The 27,316-nt window shown below is 42.5% G+C and overlaps 1 protein-coding gene across 1 annotated transcript; it reads right to left on the bottom strand.

Annotated features, from left to right (window-relative positions):
• Positions 1-931: 931 nt before the first annotated feature.
• On the bottom strand, positions 932-26,681 carry LOC109429722 (peroxisomal membrane protein PEX16). The gene is made up of 4 exons (XM_029870866.2): positions 26,273-26,681; positions 19,902-20,157; positions 1,496-1,876; positions 932-1,436 (listed from the first exon to the last, which is right to left on the bottom strand). Exons 1-4 carry the CDS (start codon positions 26,400-26,402, stop codon positions 1,187-1,189), a joined length of 1,017 nt encoding a protein of 338 aa, XP_029726726.1. The 5' UTR covers positions 26,403-26,681; the 3' UTR covers positions 932-1,186.
• Between the last annotated feature and the right edge of the window lie 635 nt (positions 26,682-27,316).

The following is a 27,316-nucleotide window of genomic DNA, read 5'->3' as shown; positions in this document are numbered from 1 at the left end:
TAATAGGCTGTTTTACCCCACGCAATTCTGGCAGGAAAAGGCCAAATTAACAGTGCTGTAATGGTTCATTACAGCACTGATTTGCGTTGCGTAATGAACCATTACAGCACTGTTTTTAGGTTTGGTCAACTTCTTGATGCTTTCTGGACGCAGTTTTGAAAAATTGTGACAACTGCACAGTATAACCTGTTATGATCCGGTTTTCTTTAGCATTGGCTATGAACATCAGTGTGCAGTTTGATGAAAAAGTTGTGTTAAAATCTATCTTCAAGGGTAATTTATGAAATTGCAAAAAACGTTGTACGCAACTCGGTACAGAACTCGATTTTTCCAGCACTCGTCGTAATTATCCAACTCGGCAAGCCTCGTTGGATAAATGTACGACTCGTGCTGTAAAAATCGTCATTCTGCACCTTGTTGCGTAAACTACTATTTTGCAACTTCTCATCGTAATAGGCCATTTTACCTCACGCAAATCTGCCTGGAAAAGGCCTACTTTCCCACACCAAATTAACAGTGCTGTAATGGTTCATTACAACACTGGTTTGCGTTGCGTAATGAACCATTACCGCACTGTTTTCAGTTTTGATCAACTTACTGAAGCTTTCTGGACGCAGGTTTGAAAAATTGTGACAACTGTACTGTATAACCTGCTATGATCAGATTTCCTTAATCATGGCTATGAACATCAGTGTGCAGTCTGATGAAACAGTTTTGTTAAAAACTATCCTCAAGTGGTAATTTATGAAGCTGCAAAAAACGTTGTACGCAACTCGGTGCAGAACTCGATTTTTACAGCACTCGTCGAAATTATCCAACTCGGCAAGCCTCGTTGGATAAATGTACGACTCGTGCTGTAAAAATCTTCATTCTGCACCTTGTTGCGTAAACTACTATAACGTCAATCATGCAAAATAAAACAAAATTTAAATGCTTCCTATTGTCAACTAATTTATTCTCCAAAAGATCACGGCGCAACTGTTCGTTAACATCATATATACATTCATCAAAATCAATCATTGTATCATCCAACCCGCATGGAAATAAAAATCATTCTAGCTGTCTCGCTGTCCCCATGCACTTACCACCAGCAATTTATTAAATAAGGTCGATAAAATTGTCAATCACCACTTCGTTCTTTAAGCTATATTAATAGGTACAGTACAGAACAAAATCAACCGTCTCTCTAGGTTGACCACATGTAGAAGTAGGTCTCCTGCCAGTGCGGAATGTAGGACAGAATCAAATTGGTAATGGTGCCCGTTAGGGGAACCTTGTTTCCAATGCCGGTCAACAGTGAGGCAATCCGTTGCTTGCTGTACTTGTCGTAGAATGGCGATCTCATCAAATAGAGCAGCATCGCCACGCAACGCCGGGACAACTCCTGTTTCTGTTCCTTTGAAAGATCCTCGCGGTTTTTGTAGTATAGGCGAAGACTGTGAAGATGGTGGAGATTTATGAAAATATACACATAAAATAAGAAATTAAAACTTACCTAGCTACGTCGATAGCCATTGGCACTAGGTAGGACTTCCAGCTCTTCATTCCGTACCGACGGACACACGCCAGGTGGACCAACGGCTTTAAAATGTACATCAATTCCGCCGTACGAATAAATCTTCCACCGTACCGGATTACCACAGGTTCATGTTTCAAAGGTTTGAAGGTCCGGGCTACGATAGGTGGTGCTCCTTCCACTTTGCGCAGCACACGGCCGGACCGTTTCAGCACCACGGTGTCGGTCAGCTCCTGGAAGGTACTGTTTTCCGGCCTAACCGTTTCGGTCAGGTTTTTCCTGTCGAGGACCGGAATTGGCGGGTTTTGGATGATGTTGTTATTTTGGCAGAACATAGTGAGAATCAAACGACCGATGCATCTGAAAATAAAGAGGCATGCTTTATTTTTCTATTTTTTTCATCTTCATTAACGATATTTTAAACTTGGGACTAGGTCATGTAGGAACCCACACTTTTCTGCCGAAAAAAAGACACACATTGTTGAGATTATTGGGAGTGGGATTCGATCCCAGGTCCTTGGGGTGGAAGACGTACCGTAAACCGGGGTCAAATTGATCTTCGGGTCGAAATTGATCACAGGTTTTTCGGTTAGGTATAGCATATTTTAAATAATTTCCTTTCAACTATCTTGCAGTTGGGAGTCAATACTAAACTATATTTGCTTGGAAACTATTTGAAGTATGTTTTATCTAACGGAAAATCGTCTGATCAATTTCGACCCGGAGATCAATTTGATCCCGGTTTACGGTACCAGGTTTAATGTATTTTTATTTTTTATAATTATCAAATGTAACAAAATTTTTCACGACTTCGATCAACTAGGAATGTCAAAATGCGTTTCCGAATAAAAAAATATTGAAACAAACCAATTAGCGCTTTGATCTATTGTTTAGAGTAGGATTAAATCGGGAGCAAAAGTCGGCTGTAAATATAACGTAACTCACAGGAACAATCTGTTAGAGATCAAGTCTCCCCATGTTATTTATGTTGTCTCCGAAAGATAGTATTTTGTCCAGATGTTGTTTTGGAAAAAAATATGGTAGAAGAAAACTGTTTTCGATTCCAAGAAAACATAGGGGGAACAACCCGGATAAAAATTGACCATTCATTGTATGGTAAATATTATTAACAAATGATAGGTTTCATTGTTCACAATAAAACACACAGTTGATATATTGTATTATTTTACAATAGAAATCAAGCCCATATAGATACATATACAATATATTGCCAGCCATTGCCCCACGGGAAGCCTGATCCGAAATCGCAGCTATAAAGTCAACACGTTTTTTGATCGCAGGCTGGTCAGATAGGGTCTGGGACCATTTGGGCAGGAGCACCTATTTTGGGCACTTGCTGCTATAACTCAGTCAATTTACAACCGATTGGCTTGATTTTTGAGACACGATCAGCTAGGCACAGTATCTAGCAATGTACAAAAATTCAAGTCAATCGGTTTGAAATTGACTGAGTTGTAGCAGCAAGTGCCCAAAATAGGTGCTCCTGCCCAAATGGTCCCAGACCCTACTATATGCTGAAGCAATTTTAGGATGATTGATACTGATATTGCGGGCTGCAAAACGGTGAGTCGATAAGGAGAGCGTCCAATATAGCTCTGGTCCTCACAAGTCCCTACCTCATGCTTCCACGGGTCAAGCGATGACAAAGACCGCCAGCTAAGAGTTGTGTGCTTAGCTGGTAGTGCAGCCTGGGCACTGTTGTCCTTCTGACTTCAGCTAGATTGAGGAGGTACGATCCGAGTGTCTGTTCACCAAGGAGGTGCGGCTCAAACAGCGTCTGTTCTGGCATCCAGCGGCTGAGTAAGAAACGCTGCACCACGCCCAGCTAGATCCAAGGTGGTAGCCCCATCAGCGTGGTCGTCCCAGTGTTGGTTGGGACGTTAAACATAACTGGCACGATGGCCCTCCGGCGAGACAGGAGTGTTGGCGTAGGTCCAATAAGCCACCCATAAAAGTCCCCATTGCGAATAACATAGGAGAAAATACGACTCGATACAATCGGCAAAGACCCACGCGACGAAATAAGGACTACGATTGGAAACTTGGAACATGGAATTGCAAGTCACTAGGTTTCGCAGGATGTGACAGGATAATCTACGATGAACTACATCCCCGCAACTTCGACATCGTGGCGTTGCAGGAACTTTGTTGGACTGGACAGAAAGTGTGGAAAAGCGGGCATCGAGCGGCTACCTTCTACCAAAGCTGTGGCACCACCAATGAACTGGGAACAGGATTTATAGTGTTGGGCAAGATGCGACAACGTGTGATCGGGTGGCAGCCGATCAACGCAAGGATGTGCATGTTGAGAGTTAAGGGCCGTTTCTTCAACTACAGCATCATTAACGTCCACTGCCCACACGAAGGGAGACCCGATGACGAGAAAGAAGCGTTCTACGCGCAGTTAGAGCAAACATACGATGGTTGCTCGCCGCGTGACGTGAAAATCGTTGTCGGCGACATGAACGCGCAGGTAGGAAGGGAGGAAATGTACAGACCGGTAATCGGGCGAAACAGCCTGCACACCGTATCGAATGATAATGGCCAGCGATGCGTAAACTTTGCAGCCTCCCGGGGTATGGTAGTCCGAAGCACCTTCTTCCCCCGCAAAGATATCCACAAAGCCACCTGGAGATCACCCGACCAACAAACAGAAAACCAAATCGACCACGTTCTAATCGACGGTAAATTCTTCTCAGATATAACCAACGTCCGCACATACCGCAGTGCGAATATAGATTCGGATCACTACTTAGTCGCTGTATGCATGCGCTCAAAACTTTCGACAGTTATCACCACGCGTCGAAGTCGAACGCCGCGGCTCAACATCGAGCAACTCCGTAACGTAGAAGTGGCTCAAGACTACGCGCAGCAGTTAGCAGTGGCCCTACCAACGGAAGAGCAGCTTGGCGCAGCTACACTTGAAGATGGCTGGAGGGACATCCGATCCGCCATAGGTAGTACCTCGGCTACAGCACTAGGCTTCGCGACTCCGAATCACAGAAACGACTGGTACGACGGCGAATGTGAACAGTTGAAAAACGAGAAGAATGCAGCATGGGCGAGAATGCTGCAACACCGTACGAGAGCGAATGAGGCACGTTACAAACAGGCGCGGAACAGGCAGAACTCAGTCTTCCGGATGAAGAAGCGCCAGCAGGAAGAACGAGATCGGGAAGCGATGGAAGAGCTGTACCGCGCTAAGGACACACGAAAGTTCTACGAGAAGCTGAACCGCTCGCGCAGAGGCTTTGTGCCACAAGCCGACATGTGCCGAGATAATCACGGGAATATTCTCACGAGCGAGCGTGAGGTGGTCGAGAGATGGCGGCAGCATTACGATGAGCACCTCAATGGCAACGTTGCAAGTACCGAAGGTGGCGTGGTAACAGATCTAGGAGTATGTGCACAGGACGAAAGACTTCCGGCCCCTGACCTTCAAGAGATTGAGGAGGAGGTTGGCCGGTTGAAAAACAACAAAGCCGCTGGAGCAGATCAACTACCAAGCGAGCTTCTAAAATACGGTGGAGAAGCACTGGTGAGAGCACTACACTGGGTCATTACCAAGATTTGGGAGGAGGAAGTATTACCGGAGGAATGGATGGAAGGTATCGTGTGTCCCATCTACAAAAAGGGCGACAAGTTGGATTGCGGGAACTACCGCGCGATCACACTACTGAGCGCTGCCTACAAGATACTCTCTCAAATTTTATGCCGCCGTCTATCACCGATTGCAAGAGAGTTCGTGGGGCAATATCAGGCTGGATTTATGGGTGAACGCGCTACAACGGACCAGATGTTCGCCATCCGCCAGGTGTTGCAGAAATGCCGCGAATACAACGTGCCCACACATCACTTGTTCATCGATTTCAAATCGGCGTATGATACAATCGATCGAGAACAGCTATGGCAGATTATGCACGAATACGGATTCCCGGATAAACTGATACGGTTGATCAAGGCGACGATGGATCGAGTGATGTGCGTAGTTCGAGTATCAGGGACACTCTCGAGTCCCTTCGAATCTCGCAGAGGGTTACGGCAAGGTGATGGTCTTTCGTGCTTGCTGTTCAACATTGCTTTGGAGGGTGTAATAAGAAGAGCAGGGATAAACACGAGTGGTACGATTTTCACGAAGTCCGTTCAGCTGCTTGGTTTCGCCGATGATATTGATATTATTGCTCGTAAATTTGAGACGATGGCGGAAACGTACATCCGACTAAAGAGTGAAGCCAGGCGAATCGGACTAGTCATTAATGTGTCGAAGACAAAGTACATGATGGCAAAGGGCTCCAGGGAGGAATCACCGCGCCCGCCACCTCGAATTCATATCGACGGTGATGAAATCGAGGCGGTTGAAGAATTCGTGTACTTGGGCTCACTGGTGACCGCCGACAACGACACCAGCAGAGAAATTCAAAGGCGCATTGTGGCAGGAAATCGTGCTTACTTTGGACTCCGCAGAACTCTACGATCGAACAAAGTTCGCCGAAACACGAAGTTAACCATCTACAAAACGCTGATTAGACCGGTCGTCCTCTATGGGCACGAAACATGGACCCTACGTGCAGAGGACCAACGCGCCCTTGGAGTTTTCGAACGGAAGGTGTTGCGTACCATCTACGGCGGAGTGCAGATGGAAGACGGGACTTGGAGAAGGCGAATGAACCACGAGCTGCATCAGCTGCTAAAAGAACCAACCATCGTCCATACCGCGAAAATCGGGAGGCTACGGTGGGCGGGTCACGTCATCAGGATGTCGGATAGCAACCCGACTAAAATGGTTCTCGAGAGTCATCCGACCGGTACAAGAAGACGTGGAGCGCAGCGAGCTAGGTGGGTCGACCAAGTGGAGGCCCAAGCAACCAAAAGTTCGGATTCCACTTGAAGAACGAACTCAGAAGTTCAAGTTCGGTTCAATTCCGGTTTCGTTGAACTTAATTCTCCAAAAAGTTACTCTTGTATTGTTTATGAACTTGGAAGTACATGTACAAGCTTTTGACTTCTCTTCAAAACGACATTAAAGTCGAAAAAAGGTTAAAAAATAACTTATGTTGAACTTTAAAACAGAGTTCAATCAAATATTAACCGAACTCATGTTGAACTTTTGCGTGCCTTTAAAATTCAAATATAGTTCATTTGGACATATTCCAACAACTTGAAATCATCCGTTCCGAACTTGTTTCGAACTTGTTTTGAACTTACTACTCAAAGTTCGGATAAATATTAACCGTACCAAAAGTGAACTTCACTTGAACTTCGGCGACAGCGGGGCCGGGGAGAAGTTCTCATTCAATTAAATCACTCGGAAATCGAGCCCAGCAGCCACAGCTTGTGTTAATTTCACAAGTACACTTTGTTCCACTATAATATTTCAACGTACTTACTTGTAATCAACGCAAAGGATCCGTATTGTGTGGCTCAAAGGCTGCCCCCGCAGCGGACAACTGTTCCCCCCAGGATTCCGCTGGGGGTTTTTCGGCTGAGCACAAAAATTTTCCAGCTTTGCTGGATGTTTCCACATCCGTCTCACTTGTCGCTTCAGCGCACCGGTAATCGACGCAATCGTAGTCACTGGAAACCAAGCTAAAAACTTATTATCTTTTCTGAAAGTCGATACTCTGGCCCTAATTTATTGCTTTGCACTGCGAACCACAACAAACTGAAAATGTCAAACTGTGTAAGTTCACAAGAAGTTCCACGTGAACTTCTTTCGAACTTTCGACTTCAAAAAGTATTCTAAGGTCAGGGAAAGTTCACACGCGAACCTGATTGAGCTCTACTATATGATATCAGCACGTTGAGTAAAATCCCACAGTGCCTAACAACACATACATGGAGTAGTGGTTAGGCACCGACTTTCAACGAGGAGAACCCGAGTTCAAATCTCAGTAAGTAAAAAACATCAAAAATTATTTCAAGGTATTAGTCAATTTGGATTCCACATGAACTAATGTTTCTTAATAATAAATTACTTTTGAGGACTAAACACATTTTTTTTTTATTTTTTCGAAGTTTATTTTTAAGCTGAATAGCGTTCGTTTCAGCGACACAAGTGTACTTTTTGTGAACTCAAGTTCGGTTAATTACTTAAAAAGTGAGCTGAATAGAATGCTTTTCATCTTCTTTCGAATAGCTGATTAAGCCCAAACTTGCTATTTTATCCGAACTTTTGGTTGCTTGGGGGACGATCTGCGGACCCTACGCAGAGTGCGGAACTGGAGACAAACAGCCATGGACCGAGTGGAATGGAGGCGGCTACTATGTACAGCAGAGGCCACCCTGGCCTTAGCCTGACCGGTAAGGTAAGTAAGATACTGATATTGCCACTAACCTACCGAAAATTCCAAGCATTGTTTTGTATAAAAACATAAGCCCGGAAATCCGGATTTCCCGGCACTTACGGTGATCGGACCGGTCTAACCAAATACTATAACGATAGATAATGAGTTTGTGAGTTCAATGAGCCAAAAAAAAAAATCGGTGGAAAATTGACGAAGATTTGATCATTTGAGTTTTGTGGGTACCCGGGTACCCTGCCGGCATTCTATGAGTTTTGCAACAAACTGCCCATTGTAAAAAGGCAGTTTGTTACAAGTTGGCATATTTGATTAAAAGCAGTAGTTGAGTGTTTTTGAGTGTCCAAATTTACTTTGGACCAATCAATTAGAATTGAATCGATTTGGCCTAGATCAGTCCTGCAAAATATCAGTCTCAGTGCCTGTTTTTCAACCGAAAATGAATGACTGCGGCGGTCGTTTTCAGTTCCTCGATGTGAGAACTGACAGAGTCCGAGAGCTCCATTCGTGAGCGACCCAACAAGATCAATTCCCAATCATCCACACACTACTCATGCTGAAAGGCCATTCGTCTCAAGCGGTGGCTTGTGAGAGTGAGTGCCCTATACGTTAGCACGGGTGAAAACACTCAACTACAGAAAATTGAATGGAAATTTAGCCCTGTCAGCTCTCGCTTTCAGCACGCTGCGTGCGAGTGTGAGTACCTATTTCATTTCGCTCCCGTGTTGCTGATCGGAAAGCAACTTTGACAGGAAAACCAAAACGGAGAAAATGAAAAAAACAAAATATCGCTATCACAAGGGCCTGTCGAAAAATTGCAACACTGGCCTAGATCCACTCGCCACTGCGAGCATAACAAGCCACATATAGAACTGACTTTGAATACTTTTCAAGTTCAAGGGGAGAAAAACTTTGCATACACCATATGCGACAATATTTATAAACACTCTTCCTCTAGAACGACCACCGATAGTATGGCGTTTAGCTGAGAGTTGTTTATGTTTGGAGAAATATCGATCGGACGCGCGATCAAAACGCAATGCGTGTTGCAAGCGACAGTCCATCTTGGGTTTTCTTTTTGTTCTTCCATTTAGAACAGATTACCTCTTACGGAACGTGGCCTATGTATCGATGGATAAAGACAGGAATCCATCTACTGATTCATTTAAGGCATAGATTTAGCCACTCGTTCAAGGCGAGAACCTGGGGTAAGGAACAATCGATCCAACTGTGATTATGAGTATTCGTACTACAGGGGTTCTCGAACGAATTTGAGTACGAGACATTTTCTTCATATATTTGAGTACGAATCAATCAATTGGGAAACTTCATTTTCATCACGAATTAGATCTTACCCCACCACTTTATATTGATAGTGTGTGAAAATTTTATTTATGGGTAGGGGTTGCAAATATGGACTATGGTGGGGAGTAAACCATATTTCGGATAAATATTCCGAAGGTGAACCGATCTCCCCCCACCACTCTTTAGGGATATTCTGTAGGACCCGTATCCCGATCAAGACCGATCGTGGATCCGATCTCTCTCTTTCATTCGTCACGGATAAAAATTCCGAAGTTGAACCGAACTCTCCCCACCACTCTTTAGGGATATTCTGTGGGACCCGTATCCCGATCGAGACCGATCGTGGATCCGATCTCTCCCTTCCATTCATCACGGATAAATATTCCGAAGTTTAACGAATACAGATCCGATCTCTCCCTTCCATTTATCACGGATAAATATTCCGAAGTTGAACGAATATGGATCCGATCTCTCTCTTTCATTCGTCACGGATAAAAAGTCCGAAGTTGAACCGAACTCTCCCACCACTCTTTAGGGATATTCTGTAGGACCCGTATCCCGATCAAGACCGATCGTGGATCCGATCGAATCATTACAATACATATGCACTACACTTTTCAATCATCCCCACTCTGGAATCAGAAAAGAATCCTGGAGTTCCTGAGCTGGAAAGAGATGTGCATATATCCTTCTTTCATTTGTGCTGTTTCCCCATATGATGTCTTTTTGAATCAAAGAGAATCATTTGACCAATCATATTCATCATATTTCCCCTTTTGGTTGATTACATGAACTCAAACGGTTCATTTGACCAATCGCATTCCAAAATTTTCCCCCCGAACTTGCATGCGTTTCAGCCCCTGCGCCTAGAAAAAATCTTGAGCTCGGGATAAACTTTGATTTTTCATGGCGAGTTAAAAACAAATATTCAAATCTAATGAAACTTCGATTCTATTGGAACCCAACCCGTTTCTACACACCAAAAGTATATTTTCAAACCGGTAGTTTTTCTCGTCCTTAAAAACTAAACATCATTCCATATCACTTGTGTTCCCATAAAAATCGAACCCATCATTTTATAATTTGAAGGCAAACCATCCTCATGAAGTCCGACCCTAAAGGGGCCTTTTCTATTTTTCAATCCGACCACGTCCGAGATAATTATCCATGACAAAAAAAGTTTTCGTTCAGCATCGGGATAATTCGGGTCCCTAAAAACAATGGTGGGGAGAGATCGAGTCAACATCGGAATATTTATCCGTGACGAATGGAAGGGAGAGATCGGATCCACGATCGGTCTTGATCGGGATACGGGTCCTACAGAATATCCCTAAAGAGTGGTGGGGAGAGTTCGGTTCAACTTCGGACTTTTTATCCGTGACGAATGAAAGAGAGAGATCGGATCCATATTCGTTCAACTTCGGAATATTTATCCGTGATAAATGGAAGGGAGAGATCGGATCCATATTCGTTCAACTTCGGAATATTTATCCGTGATAAATGGAAGGGAGAGATCGGATCTGTATTCGTTAAACTTCGGAATATTTATCCGTGATGAATGGAAGGGAGAGATCGGATCCACGATCGGTCTCGATCGGGATACGGGTCCCACAGAATATCCCTAAAGAGTGGTGGGGAGAGTTCGGTTCAACTTCGGAATTTTTATCCGTGACGAATGAAAGAGAGAGATCGGATCCACGATCGGTCTTGATCGGGATACGGGTCCTACAGAATATCCCTAAAGAGTGGTGGGGGGAGATCGGATCGGGCCCGAGCAAAGTCTGATAGCAAATTGAAAACTAATTTTGATGTTGAGATATTGCAAATTTTGATAACTCAGGTTGTTGTCGTTTTGGTCGTTTAAACGGTTAAAACATCGAAAATGAGAGCAGAAAAATGTTCCTGTGACAGCAAATTGAAAACAATTCCTGCTATCGATGATAGCAAATTGATAACTGTTTTTGTTATCAGCGCAAGAAAAATGAAAAATCGTTAAATGTAGAGTTTTTCGATTGATATCAAATCATTAATGCGATTGTACAATTGCACTAATGATATATCCCTAGAATTAGTTTACATAGTTTACTAAAAGATTTAAAACCAAATATTTACATTATTTTAAAATGACAGCAAACTGAAAACAAAATTTGAAATCAAATTAAGTTGCGTTGCGTTGCGTTGCGTGGTAACGGAGTAATTCGTAGATTGCATACTGGAAGCTGTCATGTTAAAACTTTAATACTCCTATTCCAATTGCTTATGGACTGCTATTTGGGAAGGAACAGCTATCCAATCAGAGGTTGAAGTAAAAAAGACATGAAAACTTCCATTGCCGACCACGCCCATCTTCTCCGTTACGAGGATAGGAAAGGATGTGATGATATGACACCTACTTTACAAGAGGTCAGCGACTCACTGACACTCCCATAGATGTCAAGGAGTTGGATATTTGGAATGGGGTGGTTTGGGAATCACTATAAGCGAGTGATGCGGCAAGATTCAGATTGTGTATATGAGTAAATCATGTAGATGTGTTGGAGTAAGTGAAAGTGTTTTGGTATATTTAAACACCAATGTTGGGAGTGACATAGCTAAGAAATTTTGTCACTCCATGCGCCTTTTTGATTCCGGGATGGGGCACAGGCATTTTCACTGTGTCCTGGCTAACAAGCCTAGGCTTAAGCGCCATTGATCGCTCTCTGAAACGATAAGAAATACGTTATGTGGACGGGAAGGGATAGTGAGGAAGGGATAATATCTATTTATCGAGATGTCAGCGACTCACCGACGCTCTCGTAAATAGAAAGGAGGGGGGATTTTGGTACAGGAATGGTTTCGAGTTCAGTATTATTTAGTTATGCTACTGTAGGATTATTAAAATAAATGTGTATTTTATATATTAAAAACGATTGCTTCAACCGGTTATTAACTATATTCGCAGCAAGGCAACGACAAATAAGAAATCTTGATATTAAAATTACTAATTTTTTCATCGTTGTTTTGAGATGCAAATTTGGTATTCAATGGTTTTCCGAAAACTTTTCGAACAATTATCAAAGTTTCCGTCTTTTTCAGCATAAACAATTGTAAACTATGTACAAACTTTGAACGATTTCTCAAATATAAAGTAGCTTATTTTGCAGTAACTATATATAACCCTAAAAGGGATACCTCCATGGCCTCAGTTTCGTCACCTCGCTGAGTGTGTTCCATCAAAGACGAGCTCTGAAAGGCGCCTGGGGTCCAATGGACTTTGGTATCTGTGCAGGTTCAATCTCCACGTGCTGGGTACATTGCGGAGCGCACCAAAGACGTCCACCGCGTCCGACAGTCTACCGAAGAAAGAGGCAGAGTCATGGCCAACCTTGATCTGGTCGGCACCGCGCTGACAGTTAGGCGTTACTAGGGGTGTGTTGTGAAACTACCCGTTAGCATACTGAGGGGTAAGACTACGCACACGCTAAAGCCACACTACTGAGGGAGCATTCGATACCACACATCCTCCTCCTCCTCTTAAAAAAAAACAGCTGTAATCTTTTAAAAACTTTTTTTATGAACTATGGTGACAAATGCACGAATTCCATTTCGAAATTTAAGTTTGTTTACAAATAAGTATCTGTTCTATACTATAACTGCGCTCTTTATGATCGATTTCATGGACTCATATAGATCCTCTCACTACTAAAAATTAATTTTCTATATAAGATACCATACATACTACAAATGCAACGCCTAGATGTTAAAGGTTTAATTGAAAATTACATCAGCATCCCGAAGCATCGTGATACAGTGCAGAATCGTTCGTTAGGGCCGTTAGATGGGTTGTTCCGATGCTTAGGTGTTCACTGGATGGGCAAAATCTAACTTAAAAGCACTGCCAATGTCAAACACGAGTTTGACATTTAACCGTTGTCGCATCGCTACTCCTTCATAAGGAGCATTTTCGAAAGTTAACCTTGTGAGTTAATTTATAAAGTCCATCAAAAAATCGAAGGGCAGCAATCTTTTCTTTATTACCTTAGACCTAAACTATTGAAGTTGCAGTGCCTGATTAGTTACAAAAATATTATGGCAACCGACTGCGCATATGTTACTTTGTGTTTTTCTTTTGTCCTTTTTCACAATGTGTAGAAGTTCTGACAAATATTGGAAAAATAAAACAGAACAGTTGATTGATGCCAGCCAGTGCACTTCTATATTGTTACTTGCATCCAGGGAATGAAATTATCAGACAATTGAGACGAAAATTGGCGTTTTCCGAGCTACCGAACAATTCAACGATTCTTTTTCCAACGAGAAATGTTTATCGTTCGCTGCTGTTGTCCACGACCAAAGATAGCCGAAAACTGAAAATCGCTCTTGCCATTTTCGCTATCCAAGTTTATCACCTTGCCGGTTATCGCGATAATTATCAGGAGGCAAATAACAAAAACTGTGCCGCCAACGGGATTCGAACCTAGACCCTCCAAAAATGTTTCTCAGCGCGCACCATAACCACGCGACCACACAAGCTGTTCGAAAGGAGGAAGAAATTTGATTCATAAAAGCTACATTTGGTGGTGACGGCCAGGCGGAAAGGCGAACAAAGCGCAAAGAGCAAACCAGGCGGCTTTTTATTTCTGGTGATAATTCATTTTCGGCGCGGCGGGACGAGCGAGAACACATTCTCGGGAGAAAACCGGGTCTGAATTTATCGCACGTCTTTTTTTCGCCGATAATGCGTGTGAGAGAGTTTTCTATGATCGCGATCGTGATCGATAATTTCATTCCTTACTTGCATCACGACCAAAAACCCAAAAATCGGATTTTATGAAACATCATAGCTGTTTATGTGAGAATAATTTCTTCGCCACATCCACTATCCCTATATCCATGTGTCTATTGTTAAATACCGTTCGGTCCTGACAGCCAGCGATGAAAAATGATGAAGATTGCAGCTGAGCAAACACAAACCAAAACAAACCTACTCGTGAACAACAGAGGCCCAAGAATATTCGCGCTTCTTTATTTGTGAGTAAACGGAGCTGGCAAGCACTCGCCTTTGATTCGCGAAGCTTCTCTGAGCTTTTTGCATTTTGATGAAAAAACGCAGTTTTGCGACTGGCAGTGCCGCTTTTCAGGACCAATGAAGCATAAAGCATCAGTTTATGATGGACAATCACTGGAATTACTATTATAGCCACACTAAAACGCAGTTCTTGCACCTCCACTTGCTCTTCACGAATGAAAACTCATGAGTGTTTTTGTTTTGCTTTTGCTCACGAAGCAGGCGGTTAACCGTTATGTGGCCGGCAAACTTTTTGCTTTTATTTTTCTACACCGTGTATTTTAAATGGGTGCTGTGTATCCGGGTACCCTGCCGGCCACATAAGGGTTAAGAATAAACTCACACACTGTTTACTCTCGGAATCATGAGTAAGCCTTGTGCTGGCTTTCCACTCGCGTATTGCTTCCCGGTGAGAACAATTTTATCACTGCTGACAGCTACTGACTGAAGATAATGTCTGTGTCCCTATTTGTTATGCCTCTCAAGAAAAAATAGAATATGGCGATTATCTGCTTCTGATATAAGCGCGACAGTTACTAATCATAACAGCGTCACCAGATTCTAAATGTTTTTTTACCTTATTATATGGGGTTTGATATCAAGCTCACTCATTCCACTGAGCCACTCTTGCCGTTCATAACAAATACATTCAAAAAACATCTATCACTTTGTGAAACCCACGTTTTTTACGGGAACATATTCTCTTTTTTTTGCCTTGCGAGTGTCACTGCGGTTGTATGCCTTGCGAGTGTACGATCGCCACTGGACTCAAATAAAAAAAATAAGCGTGACAATATATTTAGTACTCGCAAAACATGGTAGGGCAACCAAATTAAGCATGTTCTTAGCTCACAAAAAAAGCACGTGTTTGGATTGTTTCTCCTTTCATTTCCATTTAAATTTCCACCAGGGTTCACAAAAGTGGCATGTTCATCATTTGGGCTGATGTGCAATTTCGTCAGTCAGGAACCGAAATAAAGTTATGAAAATGGCTCTCTCAGAACTCAGAACTCACTACTTTTATCAATTTCAGTAACAAATTCAGGATCCAATTATCTCTTTCAGAGCGCCATCAGTACTACCAGATGAAAACCCAAACATTTTATTGCGTGGTTCTCCCACGTAGATGACATCCCTATTCCCTCCCAATGGGATTGTTTATAGTCAACATCAATCGGGTTCCTTCATTAACAATGCATTTGGGTTCCCTAAACAAGATGCGGGAATCGAAAACGTGACGTCGTCATTACATCCAAGTAGGTTCTCTGGGTTCTACAAACCACGCTTCTTCGACTTCAACATAGCAATACATCGGCACTCTTCTATAACTTTTTCTGCTTCGTCAATCGCAACAAAACAGATGGCTATTTCTCGGCGAATCCCCATAAACTATAACCAAAAAGTTACTTATCACAACTATTTTCGATTTATAAACATAGACACGTTTCATGCTTCCATTGAGCTATTCGCTCTTTGAAAGAATTTGAAAGAATTATGACACTCTTCTACCATACTTGCAATTCAAACCCATTGTACAAATGACAAGTTCTTGTAGACATTAGCGGATAATGTGAAGTATGCACTTCAAACGGAATCGCTCAAGCGATTTTCGTTCAGTGCATTATTTTTTCTGTGACCGAAAGCCCCATTTGATTCGGCGTTCCGCTTGCTCATCTCTTGAGCGATTCCTTGCCTGAATTTTCCTCGCATCGAGATAGGCCAAGAAATTTCTGGCGATCTGGGTACTACCTATAACTGTGCTATACTAGCCCAAACCAGCAAATTCAAAAGAGCCCAAAATAAACCTTTTTCAGGCTAAAATTTACAATGCGTCAAAACTTACTCCTTCTGTTAATTTCGTGTTTGGCCTACCCGGTAAAATATCAAACACACACCTGTTACATTCCAAGCCTTTGCCTTTCTTCTTCAAGCATCACCTACCGCAATGCTTTGAGAGCATTAACAAAAACATCAGGCAACATAATTTCCGATGTTCTTCCAGAGCATCTTCAGCCACACCAGCTGAATCCATTTTCTTCCGATACTCTTCTAGAGCATCCCCGGCACATCAGCTGCAACCATTTTGATCTGATGCTCTTCTAGAGCATATTTGGTCACATCAAACGGATCAAAAAACACCTGGCACATCGCTAGACGATTTTCCATTCCAAAATCGAACAAACTCCGGCGCTCTTCCAGAGCGCCTTCGGCGTCACCAGCCGAAACGAATTCATTACATAATGCATCCGGCGCTCTTCCAGAGCGCCTTCGACTTTGCAAGCCGAAACCAAACCTAACGTGGACCATGCCAATTCAATTTAGCAACACATTCCGGCGCTCTTCGAGAGCGCCAAAGCTCTCCATCCACATCAGCCGGAACCGCTTTCTTCCGATGCTCTTCCAGAGCATCTTACGCTTCACAAGCGCAAAACTTCCAAAATTTGGTTTTGAAAAATGAACATCAATGTTCAAATTCAATCGCTCACGCACACATTTTTTTCTGTTTTACTGCATCAGATTCACCTATTTGATCACTTTTAATTATTTTTCACTTACCCTTGTTGTTTCAATATCAGTATGATTTTTTTTATTTATTGCTTGAAACAGCAATAAATCCTGGCAGGTACGCCATTGTGCAGGTTCAATCTCCACGTGCTGGGTACATTGCGGAGCGCACCAAAGACGTCCACCGCGTCCGACAGTCTACCGAAGAAAGAGGCAGAGTCATGGCCAACCTTGATCTGGTCGGCACCGCGCTGACAGTTAGGCGTTACTAGGGGTGTGTTGTGAAACTACCCGTTAGCATACTGAGGGGTAAGACTACGCACACGCTAAAGCCACACTACTGAGGGAGCATTCGATACCACACAGTATCCCTTTTAGGGTTAAGCTGATATCGAGTTATTAAATTTGTACTGGACGTGACATCGACCAAAGGAAGCATATCGAGTCATGAAACAATCGACTTATAGAGAGTGTGGTGTATGGAAAATGGGAATTGGAATGTTGTTAATGGAAGGATGAACTCCAAAGGGTACGTTTGGTCAACGTTCAGGCACCACATTTTGAAAACGATATGCAGGAACAGACTCACCAAATTATACGACTTCCAGTACTTTCAAAGCTTCCATTAGGATCTCCCGGTCATCCAGCAGCGTCGCCAAATAACACTCGACACATTCGTGCCACACATCATTAAATTTATCAGAGTTAAAAAAAACGCGATGGACACTAAAGCACAACCGGCACATCACACAGTCACCCGCGAAGTATATTTTTCCCGGCAGCGGAAGTCTTCAATTGGCTTCTTTAGCGGTGTTGAGATAATTTCATATTCTGAATCTGCATGCGAAACTGAGCCGAAATCCAAATTTTCATGAATTTTGGTGTCCGGGAACCTATTTAAAAATCAATTTGAAGTTTGTATGGGAGCGATTTGTCGAATCACCCCTCGTCGCATTTTGTACTGGGTGGAGCTGTCAAACGGTTACCCAGCTGCCAAAAGGTGATTTCAAAAAATCTTTTTGAAATTGATTTTAGGTACCAAAATAAAGTTCTAAAAATCTGAAAAAAATCATAGTGGCTCAGAAAAAGGTGCTCTTTCGTATAAAATCAAAAAATCAATACATTTTTCTTAATTTAAAAACCCAATATAAAAACCAATTTCTTTCCGAAGAAGCAAAGATAAAGAACATCACTGAGCTTTTTCAGTTTCACATGCGAAAACTATGGTAAAATCTAAATTTACTTCCCAGTAAAGCCTAGTTTGGTGTTTGAAAGGAATCGCTCAAGAAACTTCTTGACCGATTCCTGGCAGAAACTTCCACGGTGACTGCCATTTGAACTGTCATTTCATGGCAACTGCGTACTGTGATCGAAGAAAACAGCGCAGTATTGAAGCGCAGTATCGAAGCGCAGTATTGAATGTTTTTATAACAGTTAGTCAAGTACATTAGCATTATTGTCGCATAGTAGCATATACTTTGAGAACCGTTAGATGGTTATTTGTGCTATTATTTTGTATAGAAATAAATAAATAAAAACGGTTTCTTGGGCGATTCAGGCAAGGAATTTCCCATGCATCAAGATAGGCCAAAAAATTCCTTCTGAACTGCAAACAGCGCTTAACACAAAAATTATAGATTTTTTATTTTGACAATCAAAACTTGAGCACGAAAAATTTTCACGTCTACCTCCTACCACGACCTACTTCGATCTCCCAAAATTTGAAATCAAATTAAGTGAAGATAAACTGATATCAAAATGTGATATCAATTTGTTGCTGAATACAAATCATGTTTTCGATTTGCTGTAATTTTGTTGTTGGACTTTGCTCAGGTAGCGTAAAGTATAAACAATAATGGAAGATATTTAGAGAAAAAATACATGCTTTTGATTTCTTTTTGTTTTACCCAGGGTTTTACCGTTTTAACAAGAATTTCATCATCTAAATAGAGGTAAGGTACACCGGGGCAAGTTGAAACGTGTGGGGCAATATGAAACAGCGGGTTAACAAGATGTTACCCAATGATGGTGAACAGCTTGAATGCCATAACCAGGGATGAGAAATGTACTGTAAAAAACAATTACCGGCTGTACATTTGACATTTTTCGACACGAACTTCACAGGCCCAGCCAAACTCAAACAGTTCGAAAAATAAATGTCATAACATTTTTTTTTTCCTACAGCCTTCTTCCTCGAAACGGTTTCCAAGCGCGAGAGCGCCAGTACTCGAGCACAACGACGACAGAAATTTCTGTCTTTCCCATTTTCGCATTTTTCTGCGTTTCAAACCGCTTCTAGACAAACTTCTTTACATGCATCACAAAGCTAGGAGTGTGCTCTAGCTATTTGTGCAAATCGATTTAAATTATTTATTAAAACAAGTGAGTTGTTAGCAGTTGAAAATATTTGACATTATTCGCAATCATCCGCCTCAGCATGACTGCTAATAAATATTTTCGTGGGGAAGCGAAAACCATCAAGCGTCTGCTTGACTACCGTCGGCGCGGCGTCTGATGGTATTGGTGCTGCCGTTGTTTTGTTTTTATTTTACTGCCAGTATCGATGAACGGTAAACAGAAAAAAGTCTCATTCTCATGCCTGGCCATAACACATTTGATTCAAACAATCTTTTGGCGAAGAAAAATTTCCAAATTGTATCGAAATCTATTTCAAAACTTCGTGTTTCATCTTGTCCCACCCGTTTCAACATGCCCCGGTGTACCTTAATCAAGTATAATTCAACAGTGGATTACTTCACGCGTCAATGTTTATTGACTTTCGTGCTAATTTCATCTTAGGCTGGACAAGGTGAAATGAACCCATAAAATTGAGTTTGATTATTCTCATAGGTCCCACTTGCCCCAGATAGTGAAATGTACTGGGATGAGTGAGAGCAGTAAACTGAAGGTAGTAAATAGAAATCAAATATCAAATATCAAATAATGGTCTCTTTATGGTTGAAACAATAACATTTGTTTTATTCAAAGTATCCGTAGGTGTGATACCTATGTTTTCCATGGAGAATGTAAGTCTTAAACATAAATAAGAAAAAAAAAATACTAGGTATAGGTCTCACTAGCCCTCGATTCTCACTTACCCCGGGGTACCTTACCAATTTTTCGTCAACATAGTTAATGGATGCAACCCGCGGAAAGTGAATCAGTTATTGAAAAATCTATATATAGGTACTGCAATTGATAAACTCACTTGACTGTTTGAACTACGACGATCAAGAACCACCGACCCCTTGAGCCCCATATCTTCTGGGCGGACAACTCGATGAACACCTCGCAGTAATCCAACGTCGTGAGGACAATTTTTATCTGGCGCGCGAGTGGACTGCTTTCCGACTGCTGGACAGCAACTCCACTGGATTTCTCGATGATCCGATCGTTGAAGAAAACCAACAGATTGGACAATGAGTACACCAACTCGGAAACGGCCGGTGAGTTGTTGATTTTTCCTGAAACGAAATTATACTCGCATCAGAAAATCCTGGACCTTATAGTTTATGAGAAAAGGCGATACACTATTGTCGGAGCCAACTAGGCCCTTTATGAAATACATAATTAACATAATCAGAGATTTGGCAACACTTCCTGACGAGATCAGTCAGTTAGAGATACGGACGGACAGCGCGACGTCGTGGCCGCGAGGTTAAAGAATAAAGTAAGTTTTATCAGGAAATTATAGGTTTATTACTCGATCGATCCGACATTTGGCGACGACGGGATAAAACTAATTCTTGAACAGTGATAGTTTTGTGTTTCTTGGTGGAAAAAGTTATTTTCAGGAGATATTGTCAAGCCGTGCGAATGCGTATTTAGCGATAGCGTCCAGCATCGGCTGAAAAAAGGCGGCCATTTTGAATTGGCAGTGAAAATTTTCCCGGAGCGCGACGAGCCGATCTGCGAGAGTAAGTGAGTGAAAGAAAAGAGAAAATATTTATGTGCCTCAAATGTAGTGGTGTAACAGCGGTAAATATCATTGATGTGCATTCTCAGTGGGGGTAAGTAGTGTGGAAGAAAAAAACTGCCGACCTTGCGAATGGATAGCGAATATGGCTCGAGAAGAAAAGGAATAATGCATGGGTGTTGATTTGTGTTAGAAAGCGATTACCGTGTTGGAGCGCCAGTTGAAGTTGAACACTACAGATGTGAAAAGATTCTCTGCGTGGTTTTGTACCAATAAAATGGAAGGAAATGGATATGTTCCATGAAGGAAGAACAAGAAACAAATCATTGGGAGTACAGCGAGCATTGGTGGTGGAGGTAAATTCAACAGGTGCGAAATGGGAAGATTTTCAATGTGGTAGTGGTAGAAAGTTAAGGGCTGGAAAACCGAAAGTGATGAATACGACTGAAATGGCATCAATGTCTTCGAATGTGTTTCTGAATAAGCGAGAGAGAGAGTTGGTTTGTATCACTCAGAGAAGCTCGCCGCGGTGAAAAAAAAAGAATGGAAGCGAGAGTGTGTTGGTTACCATATTGAAAGGTGTTATGATTGTTCAGTGTGATGTGTGCGGAGGAATGGTTTTGTACCAATGCTACTGTAGATGATTCGTTATGTATGTAGTACATATGTACATGGTGAATCTCTTGTTGGTTTACAACAACATGTTGGGTGCTGAAGAAGGGTTGCCAATGCAATCGTAAAAAAAAGTGGTTTTGTACCAAAGGGAAAAAAGTATTGGTTTTGTACCAGTGAAAAGATAAGATGTTATTGTTTGTTAGTCTAAACACGGGAGATAAGGTTATGTACCAGAAAAAAACAGTTGTACACAGCTAGAAGTAGTGGAAATATTAAAAAAATGTGAATAATGTTTTGAAAGATTGCAGAGTGACCTGTTGAGGATTTCTTGGTGTTGGGCCATCAATGAAGTTCGTTACCTAACGAGCTATGCAAGGTTGTATAAGCAGCTCAGGTAAGTCAAACCTTTTATTATTTTCTGGTAAATGTATGCACGACAAAACGCAGTGAATCACCTTTTGAACGATGAATGGTTGAGGTATTTTGTGTGGTTTATTTAAATCTGTTATTATTTGGTATAATCGGTTACTACAACAATTATTATAAACGTATATGATATCACTGGAGAATGCACATCAACATTATTTGAGGCATATGAACAACTTGTATTCAGCGTTTTAGGGTAAAAAAAAAAACTAATGATTTTACAGGATGGCGTTGCACAGCAGAATAAAGCCCTTTGATGTTACCATCGAGACAAGTCGATTGCCGACCGAGTGGGAAACTTGGAAATTAGACCTGGAATCATTCTTTTTGGCACACGGCGTAGAGAAGCAATCAGACAAACGAGCACAGCTGGCATACCTTGGTGGACCAGGGTTGCAAGAACTACTTCGTCACCTTCCGGGAGTTAGCCAGGTGCCCCACGTTACAATCGATCCACCTTTTTATGACGTAGCGATCAATTGCCTCGATAAATATTTCGAGCCTTTCCGCCGCAAGACGTATGAAAGGCATCTGTTCCACCAAATAAAACAACACCAGGGGGAGAGATTTACGGACTTCGTCATGAGAATGCGAAAACAAATTGCAAGGTGCAATTATCACCCGGAGGTCGTTGACGAACTCATGGCCGACCAAATTGCCCAAGGATGCAATTCAGAAGAGCTACGAACGAAACTGTTGCAGAAAGATCGGCCGTTGGAAGAAGTTATTTGGTTGGGCACTAGTATAGCCGAGTCACATCAACAGTCGAGAAAGCTTAGCCGGCCTGCTGTACGCCAGGAACAGGATGTGTATGCAGTGTCGCATCGGCCATATCGAAGTGATTTTCCACCAAGCAAACGTCAACCCTTCATTCAACCCAGGAATTACCAAACTAACCGGTTTACCTGTTACGGATGCGGCCGTCGCGGACACGTACATGGAAGCAGCGATTGTCCAGCCAAGCAAACGAAATGTGCCATTTGCGGTAAAATCGGACACTGGGCAAAGAGATGCTACAGTAACGGCGGGCTAAAGCGACGATTAGATAACCCAACATCGTACCCTAAGGCTAAGCGGATCCGTGCGGTAGTCGAAGAAAGCGAGAAAGAACAATCGAAAGACTACGTTTTCTATGCTATGGGCGGAAACGTATTCACATTCAAAGTTGGTGGAGTTCAAGTACCTATGACGATCGATTCTGGATCAGATGCAAATATCATCACTAAAGAGGTGTGGGAACAATTAAAACAGGCCAACGTAAATGCAATGGACATGACTACAAACACCGATTGGTCGCTCATCGGTTATGCTAGTAAGCAACCGATGAAAATTGCCGGGACCTTCAGCGCAGAGGTAGAAGCAGGGGAAAACAAGGCGGTTGCGAAGTTTTATGTAGTCGAGGGTGGTCAACGTTGTTTACTGGGAGACCACACGGCAAAAGCACTGAACGTGCTTAAGGTGGGATTTGATGTCGATGCTGTTGAAACCAACCCAAAAACTTTTCCAAAAATCCGGGGAGTGGTGATCGAGATACCAATCGATCAAGATGTTCAGCCAGTACAGCAAGCATATCGAAGACCTCCAATCGCCTTGGAACCAAAGATTGAAGAAAAACTACGGTGTCTGTTGGAAATGGACATCATCGAACCAGCACCAGGGCCATCTCCTTGGATATCACCAGTGGTCCCTGTTATGAAAGATTCCGGGGAAATTCGGTTGTGCATTGATATGCGCAGAGCAAACCAAGCGGTTCTTCGCGAAACGCATCCGCTACCGCTCGTAGATGAGCTGCTGGGATCCGTTAGTGGAGCTGTGCGATTCTCGAAAATAGATATCAAAGACGCCTACCATCAGGTCGAGATATCAGAACGATCGCGGCCAATCACCACGTTTATAACAAAACAGGGCCTTTTCAGGTAGACTAATTAATCAAATAAAAAAATGTTCCGAATTACTCTTATTCGGCCAGTGAATATCGGGTTCCTTATATGTATATTTAAACTTTTATCATTTAGGTACAAACGGCTCATGTTTGGAGTAAGTTGTGCCCCGGAACTTTTCCAAAAGGTGATGGAGTCTATTGTCGCGGGTTTAGATGGCGTAATTGTTTACTTAGACGATGCTATCGTGCACGGTTCTTCCATTGAAGAACATGATCGTAGATTGGCGGCAGTTCTTCAGAGATTTTCCGAATACAATATTCTTCTGAACGAGAAGAAATGTGTGTATGGTGTAGAGTGCTTGGAGGTGCTGGGTCATCAGCTATCAGTCCAGGGTGTTAAACCAACGGAAAGCAGAATAGCGGCCATCCAAAATTTTCGAGAACCTCGCAATTTATCTGAGCTAAGGAGTTTTCTTGGTTTGATTTGCTACGTGGGAAGATTTGTTCCAAACTTGGCCTCACTGACAGATCCCCTTAGAGAGCTACTTCGCTCCAAAGTTCAATTCAACTGGACATCCGAAAAGTCTTCCGCTTTTCAAAAGATTAAGGATGAAATATGTAAAATCCATCATCTGGGATTTTTCAACCCACAGGATAACACAAAGCTAATTACCGATGCCAGCCCAACCGGGCTCGGAGCTGTACTTTTGCAAGAAGACGCACAAGGCACGAGCAGGGTTATTGCCTATGCCAGTAAAGCCCTGACTGAGCTAGAGAAAAAATATTTTCAAACGGAACGGGAGGCCCTATCGCTAGTGTGGGGCGTTGAAAGATTCTACTTGTACCTCTTGGGCATACAGTTTACGTTGGTTACCGACTGTAAAGCCCTCAAGTTCCTCTTCAATCCCAGATCGAAACCCTGTGCTCGCATTAAACGGTGGGTCCTCAGACTGCAAGCGTACACATTCAAAGTAGAATACGTTCCGGGTTCTGACAATATTGCAGATGCTCTATCGCGATTAAGTGTTCCCGAGAGCGCCACATTTGACGAACCGACCGAAGGGTACATTCGAAACATTGTTGAACAAGCAGTACCTAAGGCAGTTACGATCGAGGAGGTTACCAACGACTCAAACAACGACGAAACGATCCAAGCCGTTCTTGAGGCGTTACAAGAGGGACAACGTGACAACATTCCGAAGGAGTTCAAACCTTACATGAATGAGTTATGCTCTGCTGAAGGGGTCCTACTGAGGGGCAATCGGCTGGTCATTCCCACAAAGCTACAAGAACGAATTATCACCTTGGCTCACGAAGCTCATCCTGGAATGGCAGCGATGAAACGACGGCTGCGGCAGAAGGTCTGGTGGCCGCAGATGGACAAACAGATAGAATCATGTGTGAAACGGTGTAAAGAGTGTACTCTGGTGTCCTGTCTTGGAGCTCCGGAGCCACTGAAGCGTACAAAAATGCCAGACAAACCGTGGACGGATATAGCCGTTGATTTTATGGGCCCTCTCCCCTCAGGGCATTCACTGTTCGTCATAGTTGACTACTATAGTCGATTCACAGAAGCGGTGGTCATGAGATCAATTACAGCTGCGCGAACTATTGAGGCCTTACACGAGACATTCAGTAGGTTTGGGCTTCCTGAAAGTATTAGGTCAGACAACGGACCACAATTCATAAGCGATGAGTTCAAGTCATATTGTGAGGAATATGGAATCACATTGCTGAGAACAACACCTTATTGGCCACAAGCTAACGGCGAAGTGGAGAGGGCGAATAAAACAATCTTGAAACACCTCAAGATAAGCCAAGAAACGGAAAATAACTGGATGTGGGATCTACGATCGTTTCTGTTAATGTATAATTCAACTCCGCATGCATCAACCGGAGTCGCACCGTCAACATTAATGTTTGGACGCCTTTTCCGTGACAAGTTGCCTGCTTTCGGCGATAAAACTCTGCGAACGGATCAAGAAGCTGTATGCGACCGAGATTGGGAGAGGAAACTTAAAGATGCGGAATATACGAACACACGCCGTCAAGCAAAATCATCTGAACTGAGAGAGGGAGATGTGGTAGTATGCAAACGAATGACAAAAGAAAACAAGTTGTCCACCACGTTTGCTCCGGAAGAGTATGAAATAAGGGAATTAAACGGGTCAGATGCTACACTACGATCATTCGAAACAAATCGAGAAGTACATCGAAACGTAGCACATCTGAAGCGGTTGCCAAGCCATCAATCAAATCAAAGCCAAACACCGGGAGATTCGACACCAGCGCCAGAGACTTCGAGTACAACATCGAGTGCTGCCAACAACGAATCACTGGACGTCCCTCCATCAGTGCAAGACGAGAGTATAGCTATCGACGAAGATATTGAGCCGATCAACATCACGAGGCCAACCAGGACACAACGAAGGCCCGCATACTTGAACGAATATCATACAGATGCAGTTTGTGACTATTCAGAATAGGGGGGATGTCGGAGCCAACTAGGCCCTTTATGAAATACATAATTAACATAATCAGAGATTTGGCAACACTTCCTGACGAGATCAGTCAGTTAGAGATACGGACGGACAGCGCGACGTCGTGGCCGCGAGGTTAAAGAATAAAGTAAGTTTTATCAGGAAATTATAGGTTTATTACTCGATCGATCCGACAACTATTATAGGTGGCAATTCTTTGTATTGGCGCTTAATGATGACGCAGGTACATAAGTACTTACCGGCTATGAAGTAGGATAACCATTTCACCGTCATTTCCACGTCCCCCAGGGCGGAGGGATTTCCGGACACCCACTTGACATATTTGCCGTACAAGTTGCGTAGTTCATTCCACGGCATGGAGGATTCCATTATTGATTAGCACTAATCTTCTAATATCTCACTTAATTCCATACAATCACTTCGAGGTCACGGTTTTTTTTTATCAAAATCCAGACACACACCTTTGCAGAGATCAAAGGTTGAATGGAAATAATTACTGCTTGTTATGTACTGATGATAAACGATCGACGAAGGGTCGAAACATCCGACACATTAGAAGGTAAATAATGACTGCGGACTAGTCTTGTCACCGAAAGAATGCAAAAGAAAACACGAAAGAAACGAGTGACAGGTATGAATGAAATTTTATAAATAATAGTATACTATTTATTTTTACACACTTCACCGTTTTGTCCTGCCATCAGAGAGAGCGGCATGCGTTAGTGATTAGAGATGCTCAAATGAACAAGGGGCGAGTCAATGGGGATAAAGTTTATGTTAAAGTTGTATTTTTTTTTGTACTACCCAGTTGTGAAGTTAACGTGAATTAAACTGCAGCCTTTCTGCTGGTTTAGAGGAAACGGCGGAAAACGTTTTGTTTGTTTGCCCGCGTTTTCACACAATAGAGGCTTGCAGCAAAAACAAAATCTCATCGAATTCTCATACGATTTGTAAACATTGCCCTCTTTTTTTGCGGGCAAGGACGGCTTTATGGACCGACACACGTTATGTCTGAACCAGCAGATTATAAAAATCAAATGTACATAGGGTTTCTTTCCATAAAACATCACAACCTATGCTATATTATCATATGCGGAAACTTTTAAAATAGTTCATCGGGGAAAATTTGATTTTTCATCTTTTTAACTGTTTTTCATACAAAATTTCATGAAATTCTCATTTTTGCCCCATTTTTCTCCCATACAAAATGTATGGAAAAATTTTCACCGATAGAATATTTTGAAACCTTCTGCAAATGAAAATATGGCTTGAATACTGATGAC

Source organism: Aedes albopictus, chromosome 1 (genome assembly GCF_035046485.1).
Source record: "Aedes albopictus strain Foshan chromosome 1, AalbF5, whole genome shotgun sequence".
Classification (NCBI taxonomy): Eukaryota; Metazoa; Arthropoda; class Insecta; order Diptera; family Culicidae; genus Aedes; species Aedes albopictus.
Note: the sequence above shows the minus strand (reverse complement) of the source record. Positions and strands in the feature narration are given on the sequence as shown.